We start from the raw sequence: 21,395 nt of genomic DNA, 5'->3' as shown, positions 1-21,395 counted from the left end.
CAGGTGAGTGACCTGACGCCACCGTGTCCTGGAAGCACCTCTCGGAAGAGGCGGGGCAGGGGGAGGGCCACAGTCACATAAAAATATAGTTTTAGGGGATTTTACATGGGTCGGGGTCCACTATACATCTTCCTGGTGGATCTGGGCTTTCGTGGCTCTGGAGCAGAATTTTTCACATAGTTTGAAGAGCTCTGACAAAATGAACACGGAGGAGGCCAATCCAGTTAAAAGCAATAGATCTGCCAACAGGTGAAGAGAGAAGAAGGTCAGAGAGCGCAAGCTGGCCCCTCTGGTCCCCAGCACCGGAGCCCAGGGGGCCGCGGAGTTCTGTTCCCCGTGCTGGGTTCGTTCTGAGTTACAGAGGTGAGGGGCCAGGGCCCGGGAGCTGAGGACCAGACTTCGGTGGGGCAGAGGTTTCCCCAGCCCAGCATCCATTACGCTGCAGCGCCGGCTCCACAAGGACCAGCTGTTCTTTGCAGGCGGCTCGGGGTGGGGGTGGGGGGCGGCGGGCAGGATGCAAGCTTCAGCTGTAAGGAGACCCTCCCTTGGGCAGACGCCCCGGGCCATGGCTCGGGCGCCCAGTCCAGCCCGACTCGGGCTCGTTCTGGATGGGTGACCCCTAAATTCTCCCCGAGCCTCTTCTTGGCTCCCTGCTGTCAACGATTCGTGACGGACATGGTGCCCGGCACAGGCCCTGCACTTCCTTTACACTTGGGAAGCTTCCTGAATTCCCAGTGGATGGAAACATCTGTAAAAAAACATTTTTAGGTTTTGCTCTTTTCTCTGTACCCAGGGACCCTGCTTTTTAGATTTTGGGGAAGAAGCAGCTGAGGGTTCCCAGTCTTGCCCAGAGGTTTTCAGTGCCCTTGTCTCCACCACCTCGGCTGCCGCCGATCATGTCATGATCCGGGGATGCGCCCCACCCCGTGCTCTGCCTGGGCGCTGCCCCCCCAGCCCCCCCAGCCCCCTTACCCTCTGGCTCCGGGTGGGGTCTGGGATTGCCGATGGAAAGCTGGGCCGCCGGTCACCCTGGCGCCCTCCCCGCGCCCCCTCCTCCCACCCTGGGTCCCTGTCACCACCGTTTCAGGCAGAGGAGGCCAAGCCACCCGGCGCAGCTTCCGCGGACCTGCCGGAGCCTGCTGAAGAGGCAGGGGAGTCCCCGGGGCCCCCCACGGGGCCTGTGTGCTTGGGGCCCAGAGAGCTGTGGTCATTGCATGTGGCCCTTTCGGCAGGAACTGCCAGCTGGCCCACTCCTACCTCCAGGTAAGTGGGGTCCCAGTGACACAGGCCCTGTTAAAACCCCCAACAGGGTAAACTCGCTCTTAAAACCCCCAACAGGGTAAACTCGCTCCTAAGCCGGGGCAGCACATCACAGGCTGAGCCCAGACTGTGGTCCATCCTGGCGCTGCCCCCGGGCCTCACCGTACCTGCTCCGAGCCTCCCGCTCTGGGGCAGGGAGGGGGGGGCCACGACGGGGAGACCCCTGTGCCCTCCCCTGGCTCCTAGCAGGTACCCCCGTGTTTCCCGCCTCCTCCACTCCCCCCGTCACGTCGCCCCCTCCTACCCAGTGCACATGTCCAGGAACGAGCCCAGTCCTTTGGGGACAGGATGGCCCCACGCGGGGACTTCACGCCCCGGAAAGGTCTGCAGCTACCCTGTGCATGCGGCGAGGACGGCTGCGTTCCCGGGTGACCCCTCCCGCTCACCGAGCGCCCCCAGGTTCTCCGTCTGGAAGACCTTCTGCAGGGGCGGCAGGTATATCACTGCCAGCTGCCCCAGGACAGACCCGAGCACGGAGTAGAGGAACGTGCGGTTCCTGAGGAGGCCGATCTCGAATATCAGCTTGGTCTGCGGAGAGGAAGGCCACAGTTGGGGCACAGGAGCCGCCCCGAGACTAGGGCGGGGAGAGCATGAGCCGGTGCTGCCGGGGGCAGCGGGGTCTCACCTGGGAGCGGCAGGTCAAGGCGTTGAAGAGGTCAAAGAGCACGAAACAGGTGAAGGTCATGGTTGTGGTGCGCGGGGTGCTTGCCTTGTCTTCGGGCATCTGGAACACGAAGGTGCAGGGGAGGCGGGGCCCCCGCCCTCAGGACCCCTGTGTTAGAACTGACAGATCTGTGCCTCTCCCCCCGCCGCCTGGCTGAGCACATGCGCTGGACAAAGGCGGGGCCTCTTCCAGGCCGTTGAGGATGCAGGAAAGAGCCCAGCTACTCCTTGGGGGTGGTGTGGGGAACACCCCTGAGAAAAACTGAGACCTGGGGGTTCTCCGGCACCCCATCCCCCCTCCTGCACAGGGGCAAGCTGGGGTTTAAACGCCTGGCGGATCACCTGCCTAAGTCTCTATCTAGCTCGCTGGCCGTCTCAGCACAGGGGCTGCCTGAACCTGCAGGCCATGGAAAGGTGACCCATAATAAGATCCCCTCCAGTGAGAACAGACAGCCTTTTCAATAAGTGGTGCTGGGAAAACTGGACAGCTACATGTAAAAGAATGAAATTAGAACACTCCCTAACACCATACACAAAAATAAACTCAAAATGGATTAAAGACCTAAATGTAAGGCCGGACACTCTAAAACTCCTAGAGGAAAACATAGGCAGAACACTCTGACATAAATCAGAGAAATATCTTCTTTGATCCACCTCCTAGAGTAATGAAAATAAAAACAAAGACAACCCACAGAATGGGAGAAAATATTTGCAAATGAGGCAACTGACAAGGGCTTAATCTCCAAAATATACAAACAGCTCATACAGCCCAATATCAACAAAACGACCCAGTCAAAAAATGGGCAGAAGATCTAAATAGACATTTCTCCAAAGAAGACATGCAGATGGCCAAGAGGCACATGAAAAGCTGCTCAACATCACTAATTAATTACTAGAGAAACGCAAATCAAAACTGTAAGAGATAACACCTCACACAGGTCAGAATGGCCATCATCAAAAAGCCTACAAACAATAAATGCTGGAGAGGGTGTGGAGAAAAGGGAACCCTCTTGCACCGTTGTTGGGAATGTAAATGGATACAGCCACTATGGAGAACAGTATGGAGGTTCCTTAAAAACTAAAAATAGAAACACCCAGACAAAGCTATAATTAATTCTAAAAGATACCTGCACCCCTATGTTCACAGCAGCACTACTCACAAAAGCCAAAACATGGAAGCAGCCTCAACGTCCATCAACAGAGGAATGCATAAAAAGATGTGGTACATACACACAATGGAATATTACTCAGCCATAAAAAAGAATGAATGCCATTTGCAGCAACATGGATGGACCTGGAGATTATCATACTAAGTGAAGTAAGCCAGACAAAGACAAATGATATCACTTATATGTGGAATCTAAAAAAAAAGTGATAGAAATGAACTTATTTACAAAACAGAAACAGACTCACAGACTTTGAAAACTTATGGTTACGAAAGGGGAATCGCTGGCAGGGAAGATAGATTGGGAGTTTGGGATTAATTTATACGTACTACTACTACATGCAAATAATCAACAAGGACCTACTGTGTAGCACAGGGAACTCAGTATTCTGTAATAACCTATAAGGAAAAATTCTGAAAAAGAATGGATACATGTATATGTATACCTGAATCACTTTGCTGTACACCTGAAACTAACACAACATTGTAAATCAGCTCTACCCCAATATAAAATAAAAAATAAAAAATAAGACCTCCCAAATAGTGACCTCCTGTGAATAAGACAGGAGTTTCTTTTAGTAGATGTCAGAGTGTTTCCTGGGGATAATAAAAAGCAGGAGAGGCATTGTGTCCCATTTAGGAAAAAATCTGCTGCTTTTTCTCTGCCTGTGAGGCCTCACGTCCCTTCCGCCCGGTCCCACCTCTGCAGAGTCGGCTCCCAGTCCCTCCCGGCCCGCGGCTGCCCCCTCCCCTGCCCGTGTGTTTGTCTCCCCCAGCCACGGCGCCTGTGCCCCTGGGGGCCGGGACCACACCCCTGCCCCGCGTCTGCCACCACACAGACCCGCTGGCCAAGCCCGGGAGGACTCGCCCACCTCCTTCCAGAAGATGAAGAGGGTCCCGCTGATGATGGTGGCGGCCGACAAGAGGATCTTCAGGATGAGGGCTCTGCCGAGTATCATGTCCTTGATGTTCCGTGGTGGCTGCCTGAGGGTGTCCCTGTCGACCGGCTCTACCCCCAAGCTGCTCGGAACAAAACCGGACACCTTGAAATAAGCCACTGAAAACACGTGCAGTGGTTAAATGCGCGAGGCCACCCGGCGAAGGCCTGGACGGTCGTGGCCAGTGCCTCCAGGTTGTCCCCGGCCCCTCCTGCCTCACGTCCTCTGCTCCGCCGCCCCAGCCCGGACCCCACCGTCAGCCCGGCAGCTCCCCTGCCCTCCCACATCCCCAGCCATGAGTGCGGTGACAGAAGACCATGCCTGTGGCCGACCACGTGGTCCTGAATGGTGCCCGGTCATTCCCCGTCACCTCGGAGACCCCCGCCCCCAGCTCGGGCCTGGCCTCATCCCAGCTGGTCTGGAGAAATGGGATCCAGGCCCTACACACTGGAGAGCCCCCCAGCAACTGAGGGGACCTGCCTTCAGCCAACTCTAAGGCAGCGGGATCGGGGCTAGGCCCGCAGTGGAGGGTGTGGGGCACCAAGGAGGGAGCAGGCCGGGGGACGCCCACGCTGGGCGGGTACGGCCGGGGTCCAGCTTTGCTCGCGGCCCCGGTCCCAGGGACAGCACATATAAGAGGTGTGGCCCTCTCGCTGGGCGTCGGGGGGAGGGGGAGCAAAGCCATCTAATCACCGGTGGTGATTAGATTAATAACTAACAATTCAGCTGCACCGAGAGCAACACCCACTATGTGCTCAGACACAGGGAAGCGCCTCGCTCACACCGGCCTCCCTGCCTCCAGAGCCCATCCTTCCTCCTGCATCATTCATTCCGTCAGCCTCACGCTCCCTCCTCATTCATCCAGCCAATAACGTCCTGAGCACCTAGTGTGTGCCAGGCACCATTGTAGGAGTTGGGGATCCTGCAGGGAACAAAACAAAAACCCTGCCCCCAGGAAACTGACATTCTAAAGGGGAGCTGGATTATGATCAGATAAACAAGGAAATATGTTCCCCTCTGGGCAAAAATAAAGCATGGTAAGGTGACTGGGAGGGAGGAGGCTGCTGCTAGAGAAATCAGGGAGGACTTCTTGGAGGCAGTGACCCGAATGAAGAGGGCTTGAGCCATGCAGGTAGCTCAGGGAGAGCATTCCAGGCAGAGGAGCAGAAAGTTTGCTGTCCCCCTGCCCACCCACCAGACGCCGCCTCCTGCGCCTGGTGCATTCCCCTCGCTGTCTGCCCCGCACGCTGCCGCCAGCCCGCTGCCTTACCTCTGCGCCGGCGGCCCATCCATGATGATGTTGATCCACAGGATCTGCATGGCATTGAGGGGGCTGGGCAGGTTGCACACGGTGGACAGAGTGATGAGGCCCAAGGCCGAGATGCTCCTGCAGGGCACACGCAGGGCGCTGTCACCAGCTGCTCCCAGACCTGGCACACGGGGCCACGCCGGCCTCGACTTACGTGCTCAGCTGAAAGCGGACAAAGTTCTTGATGTTATGAAAAATCCCCTTGCCTTCCTCCACCGCATTCCTGCAAGAGAGGAGAAAGCATTTATTCACAAAGACGGCCGGGAGAGAAGGGTCAGCCAGCTCCGTCACCTGCTAAAGGAAGCGACGGTGTCAGCAGAGGTCACGTTTCTCCTGGCTGGCATTCTCGGGGAATCACCAGCAGAGGAGGCTGACGTCTCAACAGGTGCCAGCGGCCGCTGGGGACTGGTCCCCAAGCCACCATCACCCTTCTGTCCAAAGGCTGTAGACCATTCTCTCGTCCGAGCCCTGGCACCCCAGCCTCACCCAAGGCTCCCGAAGTGCCTCCTGCCCCTCGGTGATCCACCAAGGAGAAGGGGCCCCCGTGGCCCTGCTTTCCACGAGGTGGGGGTGGGCCTGGGGACACCGTGTATATCCTCCACAGCAGAGGAGGGGGCTGCCACCCCAGGCATTTTTGCCACTAAAGAAACACCTAAAGAGCAGCTTACATGATGGCTGAGAAGTCATCGTCCACCAGGATCATGCTGGCGGCCTCCTTGCTGACGTCCGTCCCTGTCTGCCCCATGGCAATGCCGATGTCTGCCGACTTCAGGGCGACCGCGTCGTTCACCCCGTCCCCCGTCATGGCCACGATCGCCCCCGACTCCTGCAAAGCCTTTGGAAAGAGGAGGCCAGTGGAGGCCTGCAGCCTGAGGACCTTCCTTCCAGATCCTTCCCTCCTCCTGCCCCGCCTCTCACACTGAGTGGTCCACGGCAAAGGCCCCTCTCTAGAGGCCAATGGGGTCAGCCGGCCCGGGTCTGAGTCCCAGGGCCCCCCGCATGAGCTGTGGGCACTGGGCAAGGCCTGAACCTAACCTCAGCTTCTCTATCTGCAAAGTGGGAGCACGGTCCCTCCTTATCAGGGCCGTTGTGAGCCCTAAACTAAGAACCCAGAGGGGACAGTGCCCGGCACAGAGCGGAAGGCGTGAATGTGTTATCCGTCACCGGGCCAGCTAAAAACTGTCGCTTGCCGTCTGGTTCTACAAGGATGAAGTCACTGGCCGCTGCAGCCGCTGACCTTCCACACCCCCTGAAAGGAGTTCAGGGCGGAGATCGGGAATGAGGGAAGAACTGGCAGAACAAGCCTTCAGATAGTTCGCTGTTTCCAGGAGCACATTTTATGAGCCCCAATTCTTACCACTTTTCACCTCTACAAAAGCACTAAAATCACTAACAGAGACACCTGTTCCTCGTGACCAGGAGCAGCCTTCTGCCAAAACGTGTGCATATGACCGCAGGTACCCCCTTCGCTGAAGTCGCAGACACGCCCCACCCCCCACCTCTTCGGAGTGGCCCCTCCGAGCTCTCTGAGACGCTGTCTCCCCAGCTGCGGTCCTCATTTTGCCCCCAATAAAACTTAACTCACAGCTCTCACAGTGTGCTTTTTTTTTCAGTCGACAACCATTAACCAATAATAATCAACTCGTCCCCTGAACCCATGTGATACCCAGTAAGTATTAATATTTTCTTTGAGGAATGACTGGCACAGAGATTTACTCTGTAGAACTAAAAAACCCCAAAATGACACAAAAGAAAAAACACAAGCGTTAAAGAGCAACTTTTCAAAGCATCTGTGTGCGGGGAAAACCACGCAGGAGTCTCTCGTTCTAGTCCTTTCGTTTTTGATGCACCATCAGAAGGCACCTGCAGTGGGCCAGGCAGCCGCCAAGGGCTTCACAGGCCCAGCTTCCTTTCTTGCTTTTTTTTCCTTTTTTTTTTTGGCCACACCATGCAGCATGTGGGACCTTAGTTCCCTGACCAGGGATTGAACCTGCACCCGCTGCATTGGAAGCATGGAGCCTTAACCACTAGATGGCTAGGTAAGTGCCCTGGCTTCGTTTCGTCCTCTCCTGCCTTGTGAATTAGCTGGTGTCATCCTGTCATTCACATTATCCCCATTTTACAGATGAAGAAACTAAGGCCTGGCGTTAAATAACAGGAATACGCCAAGGAGCACCCGACTAACGAAGGCTGGCCTCTGCGTTTCTCCCTTGGCACCACCCAATTCCCGCTCCCCGCTTTTGGTATACGTGGCACGGGGTCCCCAGTTCTCCCCTCCCCAGAGGCCAGCGCAGAGGAGGCGGCCACCGCTGAGCCCTGGACCACCTTGGGAGCAGAGCCGCCGCCGCTCTGGGCTGTGCCCTGAGGGACCAGAGAGGCACACAACTGACCTTGATGATTTTGAGTTTGTGCTTTGGGCTGGTCCTGAAGAAGACAGACACCTGAATATGGAGTCGGGAGAGGGCCGAGCATCAGTGCATGAGGAGGTGGCACCTTCACCCCATGCCCCTCGGCGGCGAGCCTCGGGAGGACCCCACCTTCCCGACGCGCTCGGCCAGCTCGCCCTGCTCGGCACTTTCCACCTCTTCCCCGGACATGGTGCTCAGCTTCCCGTTGCACAGGCCGATGCTTCTTCCTGCAACGTGTGGACAGTCCCTTCTGAGGGCCTGAGACTGTGGTGTCTGCACTTGCCCCTCACTCCACCTACCTGGTCAGGCCCTGCCTTGGCCACAGGGAAAAACAAAACCACGGTGGCCCCAATTAGTATCTGACCTTAATTCCGTCCACAGAATGAACTGGCAACAAAGGCCTCTTATCCCCACTCTAAAGATGAGGAAACTGAGAGAGCGGTGACTTTCCCAAGGTCATAGGGCTAGTAAGTGCTAATACTGGGCCTGACATGGTTCTTTCTGTCTGATTCCGGAGTGTGTGATCTTTCCATGGTGCTAGGCTGCCTCAAGACAGAGGGGCAAGAAAACCAAGGTGTGGCAACCCTGCTAACAGTAATAAAAAGAGTAGGAGGAGGAAGGTTGCTAGCCCTCTGCTGATGAAAAGCCTGAGGGTCAGAGTGGCTCAATGACTCGCCAAGGGCACAGCACTCCTGGCAGAAGCCAGACTGGAAGTGTGCACTGTGGAGACGAGGCGAGATCATGGATGGAAGGCCCCGGGACAGAGAATGTTTGTTCTCGGTGCACGCGAGGTCTTTTCCTCTTTAGGAGAACCTGCCAACATTTTAGAGACAAACACCCACTGGGAAGGTGGGATGCTGGTCCTCGAACCTCAGAATCTCTTCCAAGCACGTGGAAGGTGGGTGTGAGCTCTCCCGACCAGGTCCCTCGAGGAGGAAGCACCGGTAGGACCCTCACCCTCCACCCCATTCCCCGGTTACCTATCGCCAAGGCCGTCTCCAGAGCATCTCCCGTTATCATTTTCACGGACAAGCCCGAATCAGAGAGAACGTGGACCGCTTCCTCCACGCCAGCCCTCGGAGGGTCGATGATCCCGACGAGACCCAGGAACGTCAGCTGCCCCAGCTCGGGCCCAGAAGCCAGGGCCAGCACTGCGGACAGAGCAAGACCCACAGAAGGTTCAGAAGATTTTCGTCCCCAGTCAGCCCCAGCCCCACCGTGTCCCAGACCCTCTTCTGTCCGCGAGGGGCTTGGGCACTGGGTCCCCGGACCACAGAGCGAGGGGACCATCTTTCCGGCGGTCGTCAGGCCCGTGCAGGGCAGCGGCTGTCGACGGCTCTCCCGCGATGGAGAGCGGGGCAACCTGCCCAGCGGGAGACGGGCCTCTGTGCACTGGTGGTGCCGTGCCCAAGGGGAGTGGCCACGAGAGCACCTGTGGGCTGGCACATAAGGGCGCACCTCTGACGGCCGGCCTATCTGTCACTGCCAGCAGACTCGGGGCAACAGCCACCGAGGTCAAGAAAAATATGCAGGAGGCAACACGGGTCAGAGGACTCTGTTTCAGTGGCACGGAAGCCAGACCCGGCTCTCGGGGACAGGTGCTCTGCGAGGGGGTGGTGTGAGAACTGACCTTACTTTGTCACCTTACTGATACTGGAGGGGACCTATGGCCAGCAAGTTCCGGCGGTGACCCCTCAGTCACGACACTGTACCGGTGATGCAGGGGGGTGTGCCAGCGATGCGGGTACCATTCCCCCCTTTCTCAAGGCAACCCTCCCTGCCCTGCTCAGCTAAGCTCAGCTCTGTCCTGACATGTCCTCACCTTACAGGCTTGTCAGTTTATAATTACTGTCCCCTGCAGGGGAAAACGAGGGCAACTGAAACCAGTACAGGAGGCCAACGCGTCTCACTTTCCCCTGAGGGAATACACGTGTTCCAGAGTGTTTTTAGACATTTTCTCTGAAAACGGACAGGCTGACATATGACACTACGGGAAACATGAGGTTTAACGTTCAGCCCGTCGGGGAAGGCGTTGGCCCTGGTGCAGAAAATTGGAAATGAAGGAATGAGATGCCTGTATTAATTTACAAGAGCTTTGGGTTTTCCTGACAGCGAGCCGTGAGCAAGGTGACCGGCTGGGAAAATTCTTGTTCCGGGGCGGCCTGTTCACCTGTCTTAGAAAACTCAGAACCTCTTCTTGCACACGAGCTGCGTCTGGGATAACGGGTGTGTCCTCTGGCAGCTGAGATGGGTGGGGGCGTCCCCATCTTTCATCTGCCCCAGGGAGTCCACCCTGCCTGTGCTCGCATTAGCATCCCGTCTGACAACACTCTGAGCATCAGGCGCTGACCCGGGACCCTGCGTTAATACACTTGAGAAGTCAGCGTTATGTGCAAACTTAGAGCTTGAGGCCGGGACCACAGGCACTGACCCCGCAGGCCGAGCGACCCCATCCTCTTCTCCTCCTGCTGGCCGAAGGCTTGCTGCTGGGGAGCCAGCGGCAGGGGGGTACCCCCATGGTTGTACATGGCACAGTAACGAATCACTTCCTCGAAGGCCCCCTTCATGAAGTAGATGTCTTCCTGCTCCTTGGAAAAGACAAAAGGAAAACAATCGGCTGACACTGGCTGCTTCAGCTCTCGGTGACCGTCACCTCATCCAAACGGAGATGTTCACGGCGGGGTTATTTATCCCGGACCGTCACTGTTCACCAATACAGGACAGGTTCGAGAAGTTACAGGAAATCCACGTGGTGGAATACCTTGCAGCCCAGAGAGGGGTGAGGCCGATCTCTGACCCGAACCAGGCCTGCCCTACAGCGGGCTCCCCGGTTAATGTCACTCAGAGCATCTGCACGTTTCACGAACTGCTCATATCCCAGCCGGTGCTGTGCCTTTAAGTGTGTGACTGACCACTAGATGTCTAATTCAGGGAGACTTCCAAGCACGGCAGGCACCATGACCTTGGCTCATAAGAATGAACCCAGATGAGCAGCTGACCCGTCTCCCGTGTATTTGTTCAGCGCCGTCTCCCCGAGACCGGAAGCTCCAGGTGCCTCGTCAGTGTGGTCACGCTGTGACCCCCAGCACGAGCACACAGCGCCTTCCTGCTCTCAGTGGGCAGTGGATGAACTTGTGCAAACTGACACGGAAAGCTGTCCAAGACATCATTTGAGGGAAAAGAGCAAATTACACACACGGTATACGGCATGACCTTCTTTTGAAACTACCACCCCACATGTTGCATTTGCACATTTAGAATCTGGAACGCTCTTATCTCTGACTGTTACGGGGTGTTAGCATGGGTGGGGAGTGGGTAGGGAGAAAAGAGGGGCAGAATTATCGGGGGCTTCCATTTGTGACGTTACATTTCTATAACTTTTTTCAATGAAAATATATTACCGTTGCCTTTGGGGGGAAAATAAGATTTGAAGGTATTAAAACATTAAAAAAAAAAAAATCCCAAACCCCTCTCAAGCACCCGGAATTTATATGCCTGTCCACTCATGGCAAAGACCTGGGATAAGCTGGCAGAGCTACCCGCCACTGGGAATGAGATGGGACATCTCAGCATGGGCAAGACGTGACAGACTCCAGAAAGAGCAGAAAGTTTGGAGAAAAAGGTAGAAGGCAATAAAAATCTCTTTAAAAAAAAAAACAAGTGTCTTCGTTGTAGAAAATCTGAAAAGCCACAGAAAGTTTGAAAAGAAAAAAGTGGGGGAAAAGCGTTGGCTGAATCCCCACCCAGGCACAGCCAGCAGGAGTTTGGTCCCTGTTCCCCTGGTGGCCTAGAACCTATGTGTGCACACACGTGCGACCTCACTCCACACCATCTGCGGTGGATGCTGGGGTGTGTGTCCTGCATCCCCCTTCAGGATGAAGGCTCGCCCCCCACCCCCGTTGTGACAGTTACATGAGATCATATGTGTAAAGAACTCAGCACAGGGATGCGAAAAAAGGACCCCAGGTTAGCAACGGGGTCGGTGTCCAGCAGGCACACGCAGTCACTCCAGCAGCAATTACGCAGTCATCGCACTGCAGGCCAGTGAGTCTCGCCCGTGAACTTGCATCAGAATCCCCAGCAGACGCAGATGACCCGGTCCCAGCCCTGGAATTTCTGATTCAGTGGGTCTGGGGCAGAGCCTGAGAATCTGCATTTCAAACAGATTCCAAGGTGACGCTCCTGCGGGTGCAGGGACCCCACTTTGAGAACCGGAGATTCAGATGACAGTCTCAGAAGAGGACCCAAGATAATCGAAGGTTTAACTGCCATCAACTGTATTTTCACATATTTGGAAGCTCACAGAAGTAGCCAGGAACTTCACACTCTTCTGATGTCTGCATTTTGCTTTGCTGGAAAAGGGCAGAGAGGCGGACTCACCTCCTTCTTGGGGCTGCATTGAACCGCCATCCACTTCTGCTCCGAACTGAATGGAATCTCTCTTTTTCGCATGTAGGAATCTTTAACATCACTTAAGCCCATCTAGGAAAATAAAGTGGGACGTTTTCAGTGAGTCATCCTAAACCAATCTCTATGCAAAGCTCAGTCCATTTAAATTATTCATGATTCAAACCACCTCAGGCAGATGAGAAGTCCAAGCGTTCAGCTCACAGAGAAAAGCCATTTGCTTTCAAACGTCCCACCCGAAAAGACGTCTCTCTTTTCTCTTGTCCCAGGGGCGGAGGCTGATGGCCTCTGCCACAGCTTCTAGCTGGAACCTGTGGGCTTTCTGCCGGGACGAACGTTTCAGACTTGAAGAGGTGGCAAAAGGAGCCCTGGGAGGTGGGGTGCCTGCGGTCACCACCTGGGGTCCCTGCCAGGCCTCACATTCACTCGCTTGACAGCTCTGAGCCTTGGTTTCCCCAGTTGCAAACCAATCCTAACCCGTGCATCCCATTGCCCCCGCAAGGGGTGAAAATGGGTTCTTAGGGGGTGAAAAACATCTACTCCTGTTATGTATAAAGCACAGACACCCATACAGCACAGGAACAGATACATACTACCGGGCTGACAAAAAAGTTCGTTTGGGTCCTTCCGTACTATGTGCGCTACTAAAATCTCATGGGGGGAGTGATTAGGGAAAAAACATCTAAAAAGTCTCCCTAGGGGAGTGTCATCGGCTGCACTGGGTCCCTCAGGGACTTATGGAAGGTGTAACTCCCCAGTGCCTGCGACCAGGATCTGATTTGGAAATAGGGTCTTTGGAGGTGTAACGAAGTTAAGATGAGGTGGTTGGGGGAGCCCACGCCGGTACGGCCGGTGTCGTCCTAAGAAGAGGACAAGGCCGTGTGAGGACCTCCCTCACTCAGGACCTCGAATTCTGCTGCCAGTGTAGCTCCGAGTGAAAGAATCCCCCAGGCAGACATCACAGACCTCCTACCTTCATTGCCAGGGCCATCAAGGCGCCCTCCGTAGGCTGCCCCATCATGGCGTGTTTTCTGATGATGGCGTTGTTGGCGACACAGCCTGCCTGGAAGGAGAGGTTTCCGAAGGTCGTTTGTTAGTATTTGGAGCTGCACCCGCCGGGGTCCCGGGCTTTACTCAGGCACGTGAAAAGGTGCAGCCCTGAACGCTGGACCCATTTTCAGAGCTGGGGCTGGCATGGGGGCCAGGGACAAGTTTACTCTTCAAAATACATCAGTCCCCGATCTTCAAAATCCACACGATTAATATTTGCTGACTCTGCTGAATGCTGGTCGTCACAAAGCTGTCACGAGGAACTACAGTGGGAAGGCAGGCAGACTGCGGGGGTCACGCGTGTGGGGTGTGAATTCCGGCTCCCTCCCACTCGCTGGGGGACCTTGGGCGCTCACGCTACCTCTCTGAGCCCCCGTTTCTTTTTTTTTTTTGGGGGGGGTGCCGGCGCTGTGCACGCCGGCGTGCCGTGTCTTAGTTCTCCAACCGGGGACCGAACCTGTGCCCCCTGCATTGGGAGCGCGGCGTCTTAACCACTGGACCGCCAGGGAGGTCCCGAGCTGCCGTTTCTTAATCTGCACAACTGAGATAAGGGGGCAGCCCTCTCAGGGCCCTGTTATTGTCACCGTGGAGGTGGGACGTGCGCGGAGGCGGTGGTGGTCAAACTTCCCGCGGGGAGGGACGTGAGCTCCTGCGAGAACAGGTATGGCTCACACTGCAAGTACGCATGGCCACAGCAGGCAGCGGGCATCCCGTGCTTGTTCCGCACGTGCACGGAGCCCCTTCCCTGTCCAGCAAGCAAGCGGGGAGGAAGGGGCTCCCAGCTCTCCCCTTACGTCCCACATTTCCATCTGTATCTGGGCCGCCGTGACAACCTGGCCCCTGGGCCGTGGCCCGGTCATCACCGAGAACCAGCTGGTCCAACTGCTGTCTCTCCTTCCGGAGACAGTCCCCTTTAGCTCTGCTTTAGCCGCCGTGACAACCTGGCCCCTGGGCAGGTGGCCCGGTCATCACCGAGAACCAGCTGGTCCAACTGCTGTCTCTCCTTCTGGAGACAGTCCCCTTTAGCTCTGCTTTAAACGCGTGTTTACTTCCACGGTGGCGCTTTTGACACTGACCTCCACTAATTTCCCCACTGAGATGTTGGAAAACTGCTTAATGACTTCCTTTGAGGGTAAAAGACAGACAGTCCCTTCGCCGTTGTAGCCAACTCCGCTGACCTACAGGGCAAAGGCAAAAAACGGGGTGTCACTAGGGGGCAAAAAGACGCTTCCCCGGTTGACCCATATCCCTTTCTGGGGATCCATCCCCAAGGACATGGTCCCAGCACGAACACGTCTCCAAGCACGAAATGTGCCCTGCAGGATTACGTATTAATCAGATACCTCACCAAGTGCCGTGCTTCAGTAAATTGCAACAGGGCATTCTTCAGCCAGTAAAAATTACGGTTATAAAAAGAAAACCAAGTGTTAGCATACAAGGGTGCTTATGTTCTAGAACCGGGGCCGGCAAGCTCTTTCTTGTAGAGCCGATAGCAAATATCGTAGCCTTTGCAGTAATCTCTGGGGCGATTACTCTGTGGCTGTGCTATGACAGGAAACGCGGACAACGTGAAAACACAAGGGTGTAGCATCGTGCCAACCAGAGGGTGGCTGCCTTCCATCAGTCATGTTTCTTGCTGCTATCTGTAGCAAGGAGGTTGTCCGATAACCCATATCTGTTTCTTCCTTACTGTTCTCTGGAAGACTCCGTGTGCTTTCTCTGGGAAGGCGGGGGTCTGGCAGGGCACAACCTGAACCTTGTAAGCTCACACGGGCTCACCTCAGCGTGGAGCCCGTCAGACGTCACAAGTTGGGTGACAGTCATTTCATTGGCAGTCAGAGTCCCCGTCTTATCAGAACAGATGACATTGCAGCAACCTGGCACAAGAAGACACCAGAGTTTATAGGGACAAGAAGTCGTCACCACCAACTCTCAGGCTTAGGAAACACCCAGGTTGAATTATCACGGCACTAAAATGCCCATGCAAGTCCAATTTGTAAGAATCCGACCAGCTGGCTTCCCTCACCTAAAGTCTCCACGATGGGCAGCTTCTTCACAATGACCCGCTTCCTGGCCATCCGCAGCACTCCCAGGACCAGCGTAACTGTGACGACGATGGGCAGACCCTCGGGAATGGCGGCCACAGCCAGGCTGGATCGAAAAGGCCAGGCGGATCACCTCTAGCACGCGCTTAACCATGACGCGAATCCCAGCTGGCGTTGGCAACATGTTTACCCGGTGAAGCTTGTCCGTGGTTTCCCCACCTTCTCCGTTCTATTCTCTGCTCCCAGTCCCATGACACACCTGCCTCCTTCTTCAGCAGCCATTGCTCTGAGCTTTCCCCCTGCAAGACCCCGCTTTGCTACCAGACTTCCACACTTTAGTGTGAATTAGTCTGTCCGTTGTTTTGCCTATTTAAGTGCTTTTGCATTTAAACTGTTGTCATCTATTAGAGACAAAAGTCTTGGGCCCTATGAAAGCAATTTCCGGAATCAGGCACTAAGTGGGAAGTGGAATTTTTAGATTCAGAGGGTGCTCCCGGGTCCCTTGAATTTTACTTTAAATTGGTCTAATGGTTTAGACACTTCCTGTGAGAAAACCAGACAAGGAAATGAAAGTTGGGGGAGGTGAAGTGGCACAGCGACACCCTTGCCTAAGCAGTTGTTGTGCTGTCTGCTCATCTGCTTAGGACGCCCCCCTGCTCCCCGAACCCTTTCTGTACCACGTGGCCCCGCCCTCCCAAGGTTGATTGGGTTAGAGGAGAACATGTGACTCCAGCTGAACCAACGAGCTTCTCCCTTGGGAATCTGCACTGGGACTGAGCACAGGATCCCCTTCCCGTGGGCAGGGTCTGTGTCTTGCCAGTGACCTCAGGCCGATGGGGGAGGCTGGAGAGTGCGGGGCAGGCTGTGCGGAGCTGTGGGGTGAGCATTACCATGCCACGCCCCAGCGTGGTTCACCCTCTGCACAGCACAGTCCCGCAGGTGGTCAGTAAATATTTGCTGAGCGAACACACAGGAATGAGTGAACACATGGCAAGTGCCGGAGCCTGGACCCACCCTGGCCTAGCACACAGCGAGCGCTCTACATAGGTTGGTTAATAATCAGAAAGCCCCGCCGCCGAGGATGACCATTCAACCGAAGCCACGCACGGCTACCGTATTTCATCAGATCTAAGGCGCTGCCGATTGGGAAGGGCACCATTATCCTGTGCACCTCTAAGAAAGGAAAAACATGCTGCCCATTAACGGTGCCGGGTTGCTTTCTTATCACCTCACTTGTGAGAAGCAGTCTGACTTCAGAGAAGGTAGAAGGTGAAAAAGAATGTGTGTCTTAGAATCAAAGAAATACGGTATATGAATGGTGGCCTTTCACCTGGAGACTAAGGAGCATTCAGGGGTAAGTTATATAAACCAAGGTGACGGCATTTGGTCAGGGGACTGCGCCCGGTTTCTACGGTGACGGCAAGAAGGCTTCCTTGGTTTTATGGCACAGGCTGACAAGGCCAGCTAAGCAAACATTTGCAAAGGGTTCTCACGGGCACTCTCCTCCTACATGGCATGAGAAGGGCATTGTGTGTGCCTGGATGTTTTCATAATAATAAAAAATTAACTGGCAAACTAATAAAGATTAGAATAGACCAGGAAAAGCAAGTAGCCCTTGGGTCATCTTGAATGTCGCTCAAGGCAGAGGGAAGTAGGATAAAGTTTTTAAAAGAATGATTCTCGTGCTATTTATTTTGGAGAATCTCTTCCTCACCAGCTATCCTGCCATTTCTACCTTATGACTGAGAGGTTTTGAGTGATTTTCTTCTGCTAAAAACTGAAGAACCTCATCCTTTCAAAGTCACAAGTGAAATGACCAGAGTCAGTTTTCTTTCAATTGCAAGTTTCCCATGGACCGAGTAGGATGAGAGAGATCAAAGGGGCTGTTAGACAAGAAATCAGCCATGACCTTGGGGAAGTAGGGGTGCGGTGGACACAGGAGCCTTTTCTCTTACTGACCTGGAAATAGTTAAGTCTTTTTGCCTCATGGAACTTTCTGTGGTTTACAGGATGGGATGGAGCGCATCCTTATTTGGGGGAGGTTCTCATGCATCACGGCCTCTGAGAGCTCTGCTTTTTCTGGGAGCCCCTCGTGGCTGAGGCGCCACCCTCTGCCACCACCCCTACCTCTGAAGACCTAGTCACCTGAGCCTTCTTTTTAGGGCTCCACCTTCTTCCCTAGCCCCACCTCTTGCTGGAGCCCCGACTAGGGTGATTGTAGCCATGGCCTCACTGCTCAGAGAGCTGCTTCCTGAACCGGCAGCATTAGCATTCCCTGGGGAGCATGTTAGGAATGCAGAATCTCGGGCCCCCGCACCCCAGACCCGCTGAGTCAGAGCCCCGGCAATCTGTGGGACAAGCTCTCCCAGGGACCCTTGTATGGTGAGGTTAGTTACGGGCAAGTCCAAGACCCCCTGCTCTACGGCGTCCTCCTCCTCTCGCAGGAGGCCCTGCCCTCGCCTCAAACTCCACCGTCCACAGCGCAGCCAGCTGCCTACTCCCCTACTTCCTCTTCCCACCCCTCAGAACAAGCCAGGGGTCACACCTCCCATCACCATCCCAAGAACGGCCAACACTTTTCATCTCTCTGCTCCAAAAGAAGAGTAGAGATGGCCTGGCATGGCGTGTTGAGAAGGGTTCTGAGGATGTGATTAGAATTCAGAGAAAAAGGGGCCCAAGAGTTTCCGCGTGATCAGCCCCCCAATCTACCCCACCGTCTGGTCTTATCACCCACCCCGACCACAGCCTCCCCCCGGGCTTCCACAGATGCGCTAGGCTCGCTCCGCCTCCACGCCTTTGCCCCTGCCATTCCCCTGCCTGAACGCCCTGCCCACCCTTAGCAGCGTCTCTCCAGCTTCAACTCCTCAGAGGAACCTTTCCCGGCCACCTTTGCCGGCCACATCCCTTCCCGCCTCCCTTTTAATCTCTCTCAACCATCGTTTCCTTTGTAGCTTTGATCACAAGTTGTGAATATTTTGCTAACATTCACTTAAATTGTTCACGTTTACTTTCCCCGCCAGCCTGCAGACTCCGTGGGCCAGCTCCATCAGCACTGGACGATGCAAGTACATAGTAAACAGTTGCTCAAGAAACATGTGTGGGGCAAAGAAGCAAACCAAGTGCCATGGCCGGGGAGGGCAGGGAGAGGGAGGACAGTCCCTGCCCTGCCCGGGAGGTGGCCAGGGGCCCTGAGCCGGACCCTGGCTTTGGATCAGAAAGCATGGGGTTTGCAGTCTGTCTCCTCCACTCCCTGATCCTGTAACTACAGGCAAATGTGTCGGCCTAACCCTCAGCTTCTCCATCTGTGAAATGGAGACCGGCCTGCCTCACGGAGCTGTGCCTCGATGAACGAGGTCACGTGCTCCTCCCGAGCCCTTCCCCCTCCTCCACACGGCATCAGCAGACCCTGGCTACGCCCCCTTCACTTTCTCGAAGATTCTAGAACCGCCTCACCTAGCTGGTCAACACTCCGACACTGACACGGAAGGACAAACGGCCATCGAAATCTCTGGGTTCTATTTTCTTTTATACCATTCACGGCACGTAGCTCAGGATATAAAGTCAGGAAACCCCACTCGACTTGAGATCGTGACCTCGTCCACTCAAAAGAACACGTTGGGCTCTGTATCTAGAGCTCTGCAAGCCGTCTGCTGTGGCCACCACCCAAATGTGATGTGTGTGTTTCAGGGAAAAGGCCAAAGAGTTTGGGGGAAAACCCAAGCCCGGGTATCAATCCATTCATTTATAGCTTATTTAAAGTGGAAACCTAAAGACAACTGCTGTTAGGGTATCTTTTCTCTTTATACTCAGAATTAGTCTGAGATGGCGTTTTCCAAATGTGTGCCATTTGTATTTTTGCTTTTATGGTTTTTGTCACATAATATTCTAACTGCATAATATTCTTTAAACCAACTTTTCCTTTTTCATGTCCCCAGGATTTGGCATTAATGAGATTTTGTGTGTTAAGGAATGGCAAAGCTTCTGAAACCAGACACAGACTTTTCCAGCTTCCATTCATTCACAAAACGGTCACTGAATAATAGGATATACACCTGCCCACAGGTGGATTTTGCTGGCCTGCCTCTCAATGCACACAGGGCAGTGTGATTAAAAAATGAGGCATATGAAAGAATGTATATATATATATGTATAACTGAATCACTTTGCTGTACAGCAGAAATTAACACAACGTTGTAAATCAACTATACTTCAATTTTAAAAAGTGAGGCATTTGGCATTTTAAAAGACCTGCATTTGAATTTGTTCTATTGCTAATTGCCAGGTAATGGTGTCCACTCATTTTTACACAGACAGACTTGACTCTGTACCAGAGACGTGTACACTCACCCCCCCTAAAGCCAGGCTCTCTTGCCCACACGCAGCCTCCGTCCTGCACTGGGAGGCCCGGATCCATTGTGAGGTGCGTCACTGTAATTTACCGTAATGACAGTTACACCGCGGCTGTTTGCAAACAGTTTACTCTTTATATATAAACTAGAAAGGTTCCAGGGATCCTTGTGATAACAGCTTTCCTAATTACCTGCTTTATGTTTTCTTTATTGAGATGTAATTCACGTACCATAAAATTCACCCTTTTAAAGTACATAATTCAGTGGTTTTATATTCAGAGTTGTATAACTATCACTACAATCACTTTTAGAGGCTTTTCATCACCCCCAGAAGAAACCCCATAACTGTTGGGGTCCCTCCTCATTCCCCGACCCCAGTCCCTGGCAGCCACTAACCTACGTTCTGTCTGTGTGGATTTGCCTATTTGGGGCATTTCATAGAAACAGAGTCATATGGTATGTGGCCATTTGTGTCTGGTTTCCTTCTCTTAGCCTCATGTTTCTACGGCATCCACACTGTAGCATGTGTCAGTGCTTCACTCTTTTTTTTTTTTAACATCTTTACTGGAGTATAATTGCTTTACAATGTGTGTTAATTTCTGCTGTATAACAAAGTGAATCAGCTATACATATACATATATCCCTATATCTCCTCCCTCTTGCGTCTCCCTCCCTCCCTCCCCATCCCACTCCTCTAGGTGGTCACAAAGCACGGAGCTGATCTCCCTGTGCTATGCGGCTGCTTCCCACTAGCTGTCTATTTTACGTTTGGTAGTGTATGTATGTCCGTGCCACTCTCTCACGTCCTGCCAGCTTACCCTTCCCCACTGGCGTCCCTCCTGCTCGTGGCTGAATAGTACTCCACTGTATGCTGTTTACCTGTTCACTACTCGACGGGCACCTAAGTTTGTTTACACGGTGGGTTTGATGTGCTAAGTGTGTATTTTTGCTCACCGACATCAAGCTTCCACGTAACACCTGACCATCTTACAGACAACAACACAAGGGGGGGCCACCCTGAGGAAACCACGAGGGGCCCGACGTGGCTCCTCCACGTCCCCGATTGCCAGCTGCCCTTCCGCTGGGACATGCCCCATTAGGGACAATCCCCAGAGCCCCGTGTCCCCGAGCAGCCGTGGAAAAGCTGTGGCAACTTCACGGCCCTGCACAGAGCCTGCCTTCTCCTGTGCGCCCCTGCTTCTCCACTGGGACCCGGGGTGGGGCGGTCGCTTATAAGCATCACCAGGTTGGGGAAGGGCAGGTTCCCCGGGCTTAAAGGCCCCGATCCCCAGCCCTGCAGTCAGCCGCGTGGCCTCGGCTGCGTGTTCTCTGTCCTCTCCTGCAGCCGCCTCCATAAATCAAGGGCCGCGTTCCAAATGTGTGACGAGAACACGCACCCACTGCGCGCTCCGCGTGGCTGCAGGCACCCGGCGCAGGGCACCCGGGGCATCCTCACCGCCCCCCTCGGAGGGCTGACATCACACCCGTTTACAGAGGAGGAAAAGGAGGACCAGTAAATGAAGATGCTGGGCCGGGGCCGCGTGGCTAGCAAGTGGCCAAGGCGGAACCTAAACGTGGGTTGGCTGGCTCTGGAGTCCGCGCTCAGCCAGGAAGACCCAAACCCACGGGCCAGGGGGCCGGGGACTCCGAAACGTCAGCTTTCATTCCTTTTGCAGACATTTGCTGGGCACCCAGCTGCCAGACAACGTGCTACGGGGAGACTGTGGCTTCGGGGGAAGGG

The 21,395-nt window shown here is 54.5% G+C and overlaps 1 protein-coding gene across 1 annotated transcript in view; it reads right to left on the bottom strand.

The window, feature by feature from the left end:
- ATP2C2 (ATPase secretory pathway Ca2+ transporting 2) overlaps positions 1-21,395 on the bottom strand; it is an 87,543-nt gene continuing 66,148 nt past the window's right edge. The window contains exons 12-27 of the mRNA XM_024125053.3: positions 15,287-15,411; positions 15,040-15,137; positions 14,337-14,438; positions 13,184-13,273; positions 12,184-12,285; positions 10,235-10,391; positions 8,784-8,954; positions 7,933-8,030; positions 7,786-7,836; positions 6,064-6,230; positions 5,550-5,618; positions 5,357-5,473; positions 4,021-4,168; positions 1,946-2,044; positions 1,707-1,848; positions 1-239 (exon numbers count right to left, since the gene is read on the bottom strand). Coding sequence (XP_023980821.1) covers positions 121-239; positions 1,707-1,848; positions 1,946-2,044; positions 4,021-4,168; positions 5,357-5,473; positions 5,550-5,618; positions 6,064-6,230; positions 7,786-7,836; positions 7,933-8,030; positions 8,784-8,954; positions 10,235-10,391; positions 12,184-12,285; positions 13,184-13,273; positions 14,337-14,438; positions 15,040-15,137; positions 15,287-15,411 — 1,855 coding nt within the window. The 3' untranslated portion in view covers positions 1-120. The remainder of the gene's footprint in view (positions 240-1,706; positions 1,849-1,945; positions 2,045-4,020; positions 4,169-5,356; positions 5,474-5,549; positions 5,619-6,063; positions 6,231-7,785; positions 7,837-7,932; positions 8,031-8,783; positions 8,955-10,234; positions 10,392-12,183; positions 12,286-13,183; positions 13,274-14,336; positions 14,439-15,039; positions 15,138-15,286; positions 15,412-21,395) is intronic.

Source organism: Physeter macrocephalus, chromosome 17 (assembly GCF_002837175.3).
Source record: "Physeter macrocephalus isolate SW-GA chromosome 17, ASM283717v5, whole genome shotgun sequence".
NCBI lineage: Eukaryota > Metazoa > Chordata > Mammalia > Artiodactyla > Physeteridae > Physeter > Physeter macrocephalus.
Note: the sequence above shows the minus strand (reverse complement) of the source record. Positions and strands in the feature narration are given on the sequence as shown.